Genomic DNA, 13,724 nt, shown 5'->3' with positions numbered 1-13,724 from the left:
CATTACACATCAAGCCACTGTTAGAATGACACCTTAGCAAAATGGTATTGCTGAAAGGAAGAATCGGACTTTGATGGAGATGACTCGTTATATGCTAAAAAGCAAGGGGCTACCTCATAAATTTTGGCTAGAAGGCCTTCAATGTGCAAATCATGTGTTGAATCATGTACCCACTAAGGCATTGAAGACGATCACACCGTTCAAAGCTTGGCATGGCAAGAAACCCAAAGTAGACTACTTTCGGGTGTTTGGTTGCATAGCCTATGCACATGTTCCGAAAGAGCTTCGTGGGAAGCTTGATGACAAGGTTGTAAAATGCATATTTATTGGCTACAGTTTGGAGAGCAAGGGCTATCGTTTGTATGACCCACGCACGAAGAAAGTCTTTGTCAGTAGGGATGTCCTATTTGTTGAAAATGCTGCATTTTCACATGATGAGTTTCAAATGCTAGCCACCCATGACATTGGTGATGTCTTTGAGAGTCTTTTGCCACTTACTTTGGAGTTTGTGCCTACTATAAATGGCAGGACAGATTTAATACAGCAAGCTGTTGCTGCACTATATACTCCCAAAGAGTAGGGTATCGATGATGGTTTGCCACATGTAGTGGAAGAAGCAGTACAACATGAAAGGGTTGCTGTGAATGCAGCCAAAACAGTCCCAAGATGGCTGTTACAGACTCTCCAAGAGAGTAAAATGGATGCTCCTATACCTCAAGCACTAGAAGGGCTGCTGGAAATGCAGCAAATGATGCAGGGGGAGGGGACATTTGATTGATTTTACAGAAATAGATGATTGTGGTGAGCATGTGTTTATGAGCTCACTATTGGATGATGATGAGCCTACTTCCTTGGACGAAGCTCAGCAAGATGTACATTGGATGCAGGCCATGCCGGATGCGTTAGACTCTATTGCCACTAACTCTACATGGGATCTTGTGGATTTACGACTTGGCAAGAAGGCCATTGGCACAAAATGGGTTTTTAAACTCAAACACAAGGCTGATGGTACAATTGATAGGTACAAAGCACAGTTGGTAGCAAAAGTCTATGCACAGAAGAAGGGCAGAGATTATGAAGAAACTTTTGCTCCTACATCCCGTATGAGTACGGTGAGATGTGTGATTGCTATGGCTGCAAATTATGGCTAGAAAGTACATCAATTGGACATTAAGACAGCATTCTTGAATGGGAATTTGCATGAGGATGTTTATGTGTCACAACCTCCAGGGTTTGTGTTTAAAGGGAAATAGCACATGGTATGCAAGTTGCATAAAGCTCTTTATGGTCTTAAACAGGATCCTCGTGCATGGTACTCCAAAATTGATGCTTATTTGGCTAGCAAAGGGTTCAAAAATAGTCCAACTGCTCCCACTCTATACATTAAGGATTGGGGGGGGGGGGGGGGGGACTTGCTAGATATCATTCTTTATGTAGATAACATGCTGCTCACTGGACTTACAGAAGAAAAAATTGCAGATTTTAAGGCTGAATTAAAACATGCATTTGCTATGTCAGATATGGGCTGCCTACACTATTATTTGGGGATTCAATGCATGGTATCATTTTGTCACAATCACAATATGTGGATAAGCTGTTACGTAGGTTTAGTATGCAAGATTGTAAACCTATGTGCACTCCTATGGAGCCAGGCTTAAAGTTGTCTATGCATGATGGTGAAGAGATGTTTGATGTTGCAATTTACAGCCAAGCTGTTGGCTGTCTTATTTATCTTTGCAAGAGACGCCTTGACATTCAATATGCAGTATCTCAGGTGAGCAGGTATATGCATAGCCCATGGACTATACATTGGCAAGCTATTAGCGGATCTTTAGATATTTGCAAGGTACTCAGTCACATGCATGATGCATTATTATTTCCTGGGGGGGGAGACTTGCACTTACAGGCTTACAGTGATTCAGATTGGGTTGGTGATGCAGATACTAGGCAGTCTACTAGTGGACATTGTTTTTTCTAGGCCATTCATGCATTTCATGGCTAAGCAAGAAACAGCCTATAGTGGCTACCTCGTCTTGTGAGACTGAGTACAGGGCAACCTTCACGGAAATAGTGAAATGTGTATGGTTGAATAGATTGTTGCCTGATCTACATTCACCATTGGAGGGTCCTACACCCATTTTTCTGATAGTCAGAGTGCTATTGCAGTAGCACGAAATCTGTGTTTCATCCGAGCATGAAACACATAGAGGTGCATTACCATTATTTCAGAGAGAGATGCTATGCAGGAGAGATCAGCTTGATGTATGTACCCACACAGAAAAATGTTGTAGACATTTTTATCAAGGCACTATCACGCGAGAAGTTTGAGGCTTTTTGAAAGTCCTTAAACTTGTTACCCTTTGGTGATTGATCATCCTTGTCCTTCATCACATTGGCACTGTAGGGGAGTGTTAGAATTTGCAGATTGTATGGGCAGCACCCAATGTAATTTGTGTGGTGTGGACACTTATTAAAGTGTCAATGTAAGGTGTGTACACCTAGTGTGTTAGAAACTTAAAGTGGTGACACTAGGCTCTAGAGTAAAATAAACCTAACTCTAGTTAGTTGGTGGAGGGCTAGTTAGGTCAAACCTTGGCCTAAACATAAGTTGTACTTTCACTCTATTTTTCATTCTAGCAAGTACACTCTTCTGTTTTTGCTTCAGCTCACTCTCTTGCTATCATTGTCTCTTCTCTCTCTCTCCATAGCTGGCTGCCATTTTCCAACATCTACTCCAGTATGACCATGAGAAACAAAATTATTTGAAGGAAAAGGAAGAGAAGGGATACTTACAAGTTTTTGCTTCTTTTTCTTACCTTGTCTGGAGTTTTAGAGAAATATCTATCTTTCTCATTACTTCCGAACCAAAAGATGTTATTTATTACCCCTTCTTCAAGAGAATCTCTCGAGCCATGAGGAATAGAAGAATCAGATACCATAGAATTAGAAACGGGATTGTGTATACCTAGCACTAGAGAAAAGAAGTAAGATGGAAGTGATATGTAATTTGTGCCAATTTCCACTTGAGGATGGCCAGTCTGAAATGGAGATTGCATTGTACCTGCATGGTCAACAGCTCTATATTCCAAATCTAAAGGAGGAAACTCAAGCTTACCTTCAATTTGCTGCTGAGCCCTATGCATAAGGATGAGATCGTACTCAGTGTGACTGAAATCTCGTATGGTCGATGGACTCCATGGTAGTCCGAAATTTCTCCACCCATGCCAAATCTAGCAAGGGCAAGTTGGGAGTCCCATTCCTGCTCATTTGTTCCATGCTTGGTTGTGGAGTCTGGAGCGGTATGTCGGTGTTCGAAGTCATGTGAACCTTTTGTTGTTCTTGCTTCTATGAATGAGCTCTCCGATCAAGTCAAGGTTTCTCAGAGAGAACCTAGCTCTGATACCATGTGACGAGATGTTCTAAACACAAAAATACAATACCAATCGTATGACATAGCACAAACTAATAACATGGAACACAGTTAGGGTTAGGGTAACTCAGAGACAATGAAAACAGATAATAATGAAAAGAATGATTATTGAATATACAATGCTCATGCAACAAATACATTATGCAGAGAGTGCATATTGTACCACAAATTCCTGTATCTCGAGGATTAGGGCAGGGATAATGAGCTGAAGATTGTGTTGTACTCCGAATGGATCTCGAAATGCAGCAAGGCAGCCTTAGGATGTTGAATATCAACAAATGCAGCAAAGGAAGGTTGGATCTGATACAGATGGTAGTGTAGGAGAGAGAAATACTAAAAACGTAGGTGAGGCGAGAGAAAGACTAAAAACATAGGTAAGGAGACTAACAATAGCAGTCAACAGGCTGAAATCAGCTCTGAACAGTGTGTGGTAGGCTGGAAATAGGCGCCAAACTGTTGTAGACAGCAATGCTCAGCTTGGACCACGATGTCCTTGGTGTCTGGGGTGTGGATAGCAAGCTGAAAGACATGAAATCTGCAAAAACAAGATTGGGAGAGTGGTGGGATGCATGTCTATTTATAGAAAGTTTGGGACACCCAAATTAGGGTTTTGTATGTGGGACACAGTAACTCTTTAGGATCACGTTTCATTTTAAAGTAAAAGGTTTTCTTCATTAATTAAGCATGTTTTGGGGCTGTTTAAGTCAAGCTAATGCATTTTTGGCTCAACATAAGTTTGACCATGTGATATGCAAGCTTTCTTGAGACTCCTGTATTATGAGACTAAAATCTGGAATAGGAGAAAACAAAGAAGATGAAGGTGAAGGTGGGTTGTCATCTTCCTCATTGAGTCGATAATGCCTCCTTAGGGCCTCTAGTGATGGAGAAGCTTGATAAGATATCGTGGGGTCTCCAAAAAGGTGACTGAGACATTGTGATTTGGTTATGAGTCGTTCGTGCATAAAACCAAGCACTCCACAATATTTGCAGGATACTCTTTACAAGAGCATTGACTTTGATACCATGTGAAGAAAAATGTGGAGTAGTTGCTAGGGTTTGCATTGAGGAAACATAGTGTATGAGTACGATAGAAACATAACAATATAGACACAAACATGCAAAACTTTAATCCTAAAAAGAAAAACTCAAAACTCAGAATTCAGATATAGAAACAAACACAAGTAGAAGGAGAGAGAAAGAACACAACTTTGAAGTGAATGAATACTGTAAATGAATGTAAGAGTCTACAGAGTGCCCAAGGGCAGAGCAGTAGTGTTGAAGAGTGACGTCCATCGGAGATGGATACCAAGTACTATGGCCATTGTTCAGAGTGTGGGAGTGAGGAAAATTGTCAAATGTAGATCCCAATGGAGGTTGGAGAAGTTGGCAAGAGCAGAGATGATGTCGGAGGAGGCAGGGGATAGCTAGAAGCTGCAAATGGGGATGTGGGGTTGTCGCTTGAAGAGGGACTTCTTGTCGTTGACTGATGGAGATCAAATGCAAGTTGCAGGAGACTATTTGGACATTGGTGATGATTGTGGAGTGTCAAATGCAGCAGTGGGAGTGATGCCAGGTAGGAGATGGTGTAGTTGTGAAGGTTGGACAACCACGTGGAGAAAGACTAATGCCTGAAAATCTGCACAAGAGATGATCAATGAATGAGGGCAGCCTATCTATTTATAGATGTGGATGGACCCTACCGAATTAGGGTTTCATTTAAACTCTCTTGAATTGCGCCCTGTTTAAGGGTTTTTCATTAAATAAGCATGTTTTGGGGCTGTTTAAGAGACTAAGCAGCATCTAATGCATTTTTTCTAAACAAAGGGTTCCACCGACTCTTCATCATCCTTAGGTTCCAATTCAAATTTCGATTGCTTGTCTACTGCCATATATGCTTGGGAAATGGAAGCCATGTACCAAACATAAGAGTGAGTTGTTGGCTGCATGGGCATTGCCATTGGCTCTCTCCAATAGAACTTGCAGTGAGAATATGCAAGTGGATGATAATAATGACTAAGGGAGCCAAAATATATAAGCATAAAATAATGCCATCAAATAAACAGGTCGGCTACATCATAGTGCAGTTGCTAGCAATAAATGCCCTAAATCATCAGAATGATGAGGATAAGAAATACATAAAATATCCTATAGTGCCTAGCCCAAAAATACTCATCCTCAAACCCACTCATGAGCTAACTAATGTGCTAACACCCTCTCTCAGATCATGGGTGATCTGATACAATGCAATGATATAATGATAATGACTCATCATCGTCCATACAATAAAATCCACTAGAATAGGACCATGGATACCTAAGTAGTGGGTGATCAAGCTACCACCAAGGTCTCGGAGAGAACTTGATGTCGATATCAATTATACTAGGTCTTGAAAATAGAGAAGAATCATAGCAACTCTTTGTGTTTGTTGACAATGCCTTGCAATAGTATGCATAACCATCGTTCCAACAATGAACTCTGCAGGAAGCTTATAGTCCCACAAGATGAGCCTCTAGAAAGGAAGACTACATGTGCCGAAGCTAATCTTGTACTTGCGTAACATGAAGTAAGAATGATTGGATAGTATCCTTCGGCTCAAACTTCATTTGCTGTAAGCTATCCATAGAGAGTCATTGCATGCATAGTCGAGGGAGCCTCATACAACATCTGAAGCTTCTCCCATACCGCTAAAGCTGTCCTACAGTAGGTGACCGCCGGTAGAACCTCTTTAGAGATACATCAAAGAAGAGCAGAATATGCATAGGCATCATTGGAATCCTTTGTAAGCACAACCTTCTCATGGTTGACAAGGTGCCAATCATCTGGAAGAGGAATGGGAGGCTGAACACGCTCAATAGCTCAAGAGCCCATGTACCACAATCGCTTGTGTACAAACCATGCTTTCATAACAACATCCATGTTAAATAATCAAGGCCGTGAAGTTTATCATCAGGAGAACAATAGGGAGGTGCCATGTGGAGAGGAAAGGATGAAAAGATAAAGTAAAGAAGAGAAATAAAGAGAGTGCAGCCAAACACAACACAAACTGCACAAATGATGAGTTCACATGTAGTGTAAAGAAGAGCTGATCATAAAACAACTGCAAAATCTGAGAAAATTGGGTGAAAACAGTCAGTAAACATATGAGTTGACTAATCTCCTAACAAGTGCTGATGGGGCTCTGTGGCCTCATCCATAATTAGGTGTAGGGGACCTTGAGCGTGGCTTTCTACATGCACTGATCTAGTCTGGCAGTTCAAACCCTAGAGTTGGTTTGCATTTTAGGTTCATGATAGGAGGTTAGAAAGAGAGCGATATTTTCCCCTAGTTTTTTCCTGCACAAGGGAACCCATTTGGCCGTGTGGCTGAAGGCACGGAATCCACGGTCATGATGTGGTAAGTGCTTTCCACAGAGCTTCTTTGTGACAAGCATTGAGATTTGGCTATTTCTACTCTCTATTTTGAGAGCTTGGTATGATCGACGTAGACATCAAAGTCTTTCCAAGGCACCTTGGTGGTGATGGCTTGACCACCTAGTTGCTTGAGTATCCATGCTCTTCTCTACTTGTCATTGTTGTATATACTATGGTGGTACAAGGGTAGATCATTGCTGTGGTATGGGGCCATGGTGATGCTTCCTAGTACATTCCATGGGTTTTTCTGATTGTATTTGGGCATTTGGGGGGGTGCCTGAGTGGGCAATTGGGCAGCCAATGTATGACTCAGTTGTGTTGGTCCCTGCCCCATGGCCTGTTTATAGGTGCCTCTTGTCCACTCTCCTCATTCATGGCAATCTGCATCCATTGGAGAGAGGGAGGCTGGAGGTACTCTAGTGGTTGCCATAGCCCATGTGGTTGTATGTATCTCCTCATGCTCTAGTATACAGATTCCATGGCCTGTTTTATCATTTACTAAGTTTTCGTGTTCTTGCTTTCTTGTCATTTTTTTCAACATTCAACAATAGTTTTCTTCCCTTTTGCATTGTTCTTTTTCTCACACATATGCAACACATGGATATACTTTTTATGCATTAAAAAGCTGTCCATTTTGCAAGGAGATCAATGAAAGCAAGAGAGGGATTCACTTTCCAAGTTCCACACACACACACACACACACACACACACACACACACACACACAAGCTATATCAGAAGCAAGAAGGTGAAGGGAAAGCTTGAACACTCAAACTATAGACACAAGAACGAGAGATCATATGCATTTATGCATTGTATACATAGGGTTTCTTGGGTAGGTAGCCTCAACCCTTGGCATCTTTTCCGTGTCCAATCACTTCATTTTTACATACCTATGACTTATTTGACGAATGAAATTGTGCACGGGACATTTTACCGCAATTCTAATTGTTTGAGCATTAAAGAATGATTAAATATTAAATGATATAAAAATATATCAAACAACTCGCACAAACAAAATTACCATTTTTAAAAATAGAGAATACAATAGAGGACATGCGTCGAGGAGATTTTACAATTTACATGGGAGTGAGCGGGACTCACTTTTTAATGACACCAGTTTTAAGTAATTGCTAGCTATTGGATCTTCAATTTGCACTCACACATGTGCACATGACTCTTCTGAAGTTTGGGTCTTGGCTTTGACACTTTATTGGCCTTGGCCCTTTTTCATCTGTGTTTCAGGATTTTCTGGCACATATTGCTTAAGCCTTACATTATTCAGCTTTTTTGATGAAATACGTACTCATTGTGCATCGAATGGTTCTGATATATGGTGCACTCATCATTTTGTTTTCACTAGTGCAATATGATCTTTTGAGGGATGCCTTTACAGTGTGTTTGCATACTTGTGGAGTGTTTACTTAGAATCATGAAAATTTCTTAATTGAACCTATTTCTAAATGTGCAGTTCCCTTCTTGTTCTTGAAATTGCCTTTCTGTTGCTACGCCTTTTCCCATTCCCATTCCCTTATTCCTGTTCCCTGTTTCTGGAAGCTATCCCATGCTTATTGTTCACAGCATTGTGCTAGCGTAGTACTGCTTACCTTGGTTTTCATACCTTTCAAAGTTCTTGTTGTGTTTAGAATTACTGGTGAAATCCTTGTGAGTATTTTTGCAGTAAAGTGCAGTGCAACATTCTGCTGTTATTAGTACAGATGTGCTCCTCAGCTTTGTACGTTTTCTGTGATTTGTAGATTGAACCAGCTGAGGTTGTGCAAGCTCAGTTGCAGGCATTACGTGATAAAGATATTGAAGTTGTGTAAGCTGTGGTGTCAATTTGGAAACAATGTTTGTTTCAAGTGCTGTTGGCATGAAGCAAAAATTTGCTCTTCACTAAGTAGGGTCGTTGTTACAGGTTTGAATTTGCATCTCCAAAAAATAGGGCACATACAGGACCACTCCAACAATTTACTCAGATGATCCAAGGAAGAGCTTATAATGTACATAGAATACAATTTCATTCCATGAAGTATTTTTTCTTATTCTCTATTTGACTGATTAGAAACATGAAGCATGCTGCTTGTAATGCAATTGAACAGGGAGAGCTCAATAGAGGCATGTGTTTTTCTTAATGTTCTTAAAGCTTCATTTGTGCTGTATATAATGGATTTGATCTCTGGCCAAGAGTTATAAGATATGCAGGATTCCTTGTAATTGAAGCTTACACTGTGCCATTTGTAGTGGAGTTGACCTTTGGATTTGAACATAGATTCAGGAAGGCAACAGTTTGGTGTTTACTCTGTAGACACAATTTCACGAGGAGCCATGTTACATCCTGGGATATCATGGTTGGGCGCCTTCAGCATTGGCCATCAACCATTTGGTCACTAGAGGTTGCTAGATGTGAGCGTGTCCTGAAAGTTCGGATGGCTAAAGGATGTTGTAGTATCAATGCGCTTGGGGCACTTTAAGATTAAGATGATTATGGTTGGTAAACAGAAGCCAAGGATCATTTGCACACTGTATGTGTGGACTTGAGACCATAAGCGGCTCTACCCACAGATCCATATTAGTGTGGCTTGGTGGTATCGGAGACCAACTCTTGTGGTAGAGGCATGGCCCATTTCTTGCTTGCTCCCAGGCTTGGGTGTGAGATGGTTTGGCTCTGTGGCTAGAAAGCAAGTCTTATGTCCATGAGGCAAGCAAGCTCTTATGCTGTGGTAGGTCTGGAGGCCCTGTCTAACCGCCAGGTACTGGAGCCTACAGCATGACAATTAGAGGCCTAGGAGATCATTGGGAGCCTCATAGGGTGGCACATCTAGATGATTTTTAGTGGCAAGAGTTCTCAATATATGCATCTTTGACAGAACTGTGGACATCCATAATTCACTTACTCCGTAGCCAGCAGGATAAGCTCTACAGGGTGACTGTCGGCACTGCCAAGAGCTTCAGCATCAGTTCATTCTCACCTAGGTTGGCCATGGCTTATTTTTCATGATGCAAGCACATGGCCTAGTGGCGATACATTCCTCCTCTATGGCTTTTATCCCCATCCCCCCTAGACTGCCTTGAGAGGCTTGCATATTTTCAGACAGCTCTAGCTAGATTGTTGGGTACATGTACTTGTAAACTAGGGGTGGGGAATTAGAGAAGGAAAGTAAGGAATTGGAAGAGAAGAACAAGGAGATGGAAGTGTTGAAGTCTCACTTGCACAACCTTGAAACAACACAGCAGCAGGAGCAAGGGACCAAAGTCCAGGCAGCAGTGCTCAAAGCACAAGTGGAGCATCATTGATATATTCTCTTTATCTTTCACCTAACGTGCCAATGAGTAAAATGTTGCCACATCACCTAGGCCTATGGTTACCAAGTTGTCACCAATAGAACCTGGTTGATCACTGGAGCCTTGCCTACAAAGGAGAGGCAGATTGTGCTCCAGTAGGTTAGCTTCTGCCGGATGGAATCGAGCGCAAGTTTCAACTGCTGGGCTGCTATGATGTCAAGCCCCACCTGGAACCCAAGATAGTTGACAGTTTGTCCCTTGGTCACCCAATTGAACCCCAAGTGAAATCTGGATGCTCTAGTCTGCACTCGAGTCCAGGTTCATAATAAAACTGACTGACTTATGCGAATTGAGTTTTTCACCTGCAATTGTGCAAAACACCTGGAGTGCCAGTCTCACTCTGTCAAGCATCAACTCATCATTCTCAACAGCCATGTCATCTATATACTCCAAGTCCAATTGCTTTGTCTCAACCTGCACTGACAGCCTTAGGCTTTGCAGCCGCTAACTCTTGAAAGAAGGAACTAGGACATTGCCTACACAAAAGAAAGGATGGAATGAGAAGGCAGCCATGTTAACCAAAATCCAATCTCTAAAAGAGAGATTGTAACATTGAAGAGCACCAGACGAGAAGAAGGAGAGATCTAAGAGGACACGATCACAGCCATAAAGGAGGAACTCTCCAAAGTGGCAGACGTTAATCTTGAGGCCACACAACAAGGGTGGATAGTAGTGAAGAAGAACATAAAAAGGGAGGTGAAAAAAAAACAATCAAAAGGAGGAGGTACACATTGTGAATGCCACATTAGAAGAAGAGAGGATGAGACAAGCAAGGTGATTAAACATACAGGTAAATGGTATACTGACAAAGAAGGCTTATTGCCTAAGGAGAATGGTAAGACCTTGTGCATATGCCTCAGATACAAAGAGGAAGAAGCATTCCCCTTCACAAAAGCTTGGAGAGTTGGGAAGGACCCACAAAAGTGCGTACTCATCTTGAGGGAGCTCTCTCTCAAGGTTGAGTTTCATGCCTATCTATGACACTTGGTCAGTACTGGAGTTTTCTCGTGAGATTGAGTACAGGCACTTTCCAACTACCTTAGTGGTTTACTATTCCCCCGCTCTTCCAGTTGGGGAGTGTCAGGTTTTCCTTCTTCATCCATTAGATCCATTTGCATGCTGGACTCCTATCTTAGTGATTCTAGACTAGCATGGAGCTCTCTCCCAAGGTTGGGATTTAGACTTGTCTATGTCACTTGGTAAGTATAAGGGCCCTTTCTTGAGATTGTGTACATGCATGTTTCGCATACCTAGATGGTTGATTCTCCTTTAGCTATTCTAGCTAGGGGGTGTCAGGTCTATCTTCATCATCAACTTCATTCTTTATCATGGTTCTCAGCACCACATGAAGACCCACATCAAATCCTCCTTGTTTGGCATTGACATCCGTGGTTGAGAGGGGGTTTCTACTCTTCATTGGTGTTTATAGATTTCGGTGTTGTCTACGACATTGGTCTCCCTTCCATCTTGTATCTCCCTTTGCATTGCATGATCATACTTATCTTTGTGAAAGCATGCTTGGGCAAGTGAGTAATCTCCCCACAAGGGACACTGTCCAAGTGGCATTTGCTGCATGCGCATTCTCGTCATGTAGTATTACTCTTTGCATCTCATTGTGCAGAGTATTGCCGAGCAGATTTGAAGGTGTTTCCACCAGCGGTTTCTTTACTCTCTTACCACCATACCTCCCTACTTCACCCTTGTACTTTGTCATCAGCACCCATGAGTGGATGGGATAACTTTATTCAATAGAATGAAACTTTATTCAAAACCGTCAGGGCACAATTACTCAATAGAATGAAACTTTATTCAAAATCGTCCAAAAAAAAGAGAGAGAAAAAATTCAATGTGGTTTTATCCGCCTTTGTAAGTCCTAATAGGCCATTGGGCAATTGATGAGCACGCTTTGTTCGATGCCTTAGCCTCTCTAGGGTGATCACTTGGACTCCCTTGGTAAGATAACCATCGCCTTTGTAGTCTTGGCATAGGCCATTGGGCAACTGATGTGCGGTCTTTGCTCCATGCCTTGGTTGCTTTGGGGTGGGATGCCTTGGGGTAAAATGGGCTTGAGCTATAGTGGTAGTCCCTTTCGGTTTCAGTTTTGGGTGTGAGAGGGGGTGTTGAACTAAAAAATGCATCATAAACTCATTAGCTCTTTAAAACAGCCCCAAAACATGTAAGTTATCCACAGTTTTATTAAACGGTGCATGGTCCTATAGAGTGTTTCTGTCCTATAAGCCAAATCCCTAATTTGAGAGGATCTACTTATCTGCAAATAGATAGGATGCCTACACTCAGTCTCATCCCTTGTCTTGCAGGTTTTCAACTGTTAGCTCTCCTTCAACTAGCTGTTGAGCCCATTGCGATTGCTGCCATGCCATCACCAACCACTAGCACCCTATTCACTATTGTCGCCTTACTTTCTAGGCTCTTTCCAAGCAACATAGAGCTCCTATTGCTACCAGTGTTCAGTTGCCATCATCTTCAAGTAGTTACATTGCTGTTTGTACTAGTTTTAGCTCTAGAGACTACTACGTTTTGGTTTCTAGCCTGTTGCCCTTCCAGTTTCGGCATCATCTCAACTTCGACTGGTGGTCACAGCACTCGAGATCCTTCTCTCGTGGACGTCACACTTCAACTACTCCCTCAGCCTACTCCCATGAGAGCCATTGGTTGTTGGACAGGTTTGCCTTTCCTTCATTACAACATTCATTCGTTCACTTCAAAGTTCTCTTTCTTCTTTGTTTGTGTTTGTGTTTTGTATTTGCATTTTGGTGTTTTTACATTTGTGTTTGAGTTCTCTATGTTTCAATCCTGGTCATATACTCATTGTTTTCTTTTGCAATCTAGCATATCTTCACATGTGCAAGTGAGAGCTAGAGATAAAGGAGCATTATATTTGTCATATACTCATTATGAGATCTAGGGGCACTTCTATTGTCCCTTTAGGGATGGGTTAGGTTGCTATTGAGAGTCATGGTTTAGACATATCAAAGATGCCTTGGTCTTTTTCTCTTGGAGATATGAGGATTGAGATAGACATCCTAGGAGGTAGAGCACCGGTTTATTGAGGGCCCATCTAGAGACAACTCATATACTTCTTTATGAGGAGCACCTAGAAAGCCTCAAACTAGTCTCTGTCCACATCTGAGAGGAGTATCAAGGAGTCCCCTACACAACCTCAGCTTACATCTACTCGAGGGACATTGATCAATTGAGCTTCAAGCTTGGCCGATCCAAGTGTCCTAGAGCCCAACAAATACGACCAGACACATGCACAAGAGGATACAATAGATCATTGCTCAATCGAAAGCTAGGCTAACTAGGTTCTTCTTTATATGGGATGAGAATGAGGATAAGTGTTGTTGAGCTGAAAATGCATTCTATACTAAATAATCTCTTAATTACAGCCCCAAAACTGAATATTACCAAACTTTTATTTAAAAGAATTGTGATCCTAGAGAGTGCCTATGTCCCATAAGAAAGACCCTAATTTGGGAGGACCCATCCATCTATACATAGACAAGCTGCCCATCACTC

The 13,724-nt window shown here is 41.8% G+C and overlaps 1 protein-coding gene across 5 annotated transcripts in view; it reads left to right on the top strand.

Annotated features, from left to right (window-relative positions):
- LOC148024277 (uncharacterized) overlaps positions 1-13,724 on the top strand; it is a 70,004-nt gene that overhangs the window by 41,357 nt on the left and 14,923 nt on the right. For 4 of the 5 annotated variants that reach the window (XM_087693884.1, XM_087693883.1, XM_087693881.1 and 1 more), the window contains exons 4-5: positions 8,597-8,661; positions 8,758-8,842. The exons of the other annotated variant lie outside the window; for it this stretch is intronic. In XM_087693884.1, the coding sequence (XP_087550010.1) occupies positions 8,597-8,661; positions 8,758-8,842 (150 nt within the window). The remainder of the gene's footprint in view (positions 1-8,596; positions 8,662-8,757; positions 8,843-13,724) is intronic. 5 annotated transcript variants of the gene reach the window in all.

Source organism: Lygodium microphyllum, chromosome 15 (assembly GCF_053477565.2).
Source record: "Lygodium microphyllum isolate KBCC chromosome 15, Lygodium_microphyllum_v1.1.10, whole genome shotgun sequence".
Taxonomy (NCBI): Eukaryota; Viridiplantae; Streptophyta; class Polypodiopsida; order Schizaeales; family Lygodiaceae; genus Lygodium; species Lygodium microphyllum.
The sequence above is the reverse complement of the archived record's forward strand: the minus strand, read 5'-3'. Positions and strand labels throughout refer to the sequence as shown.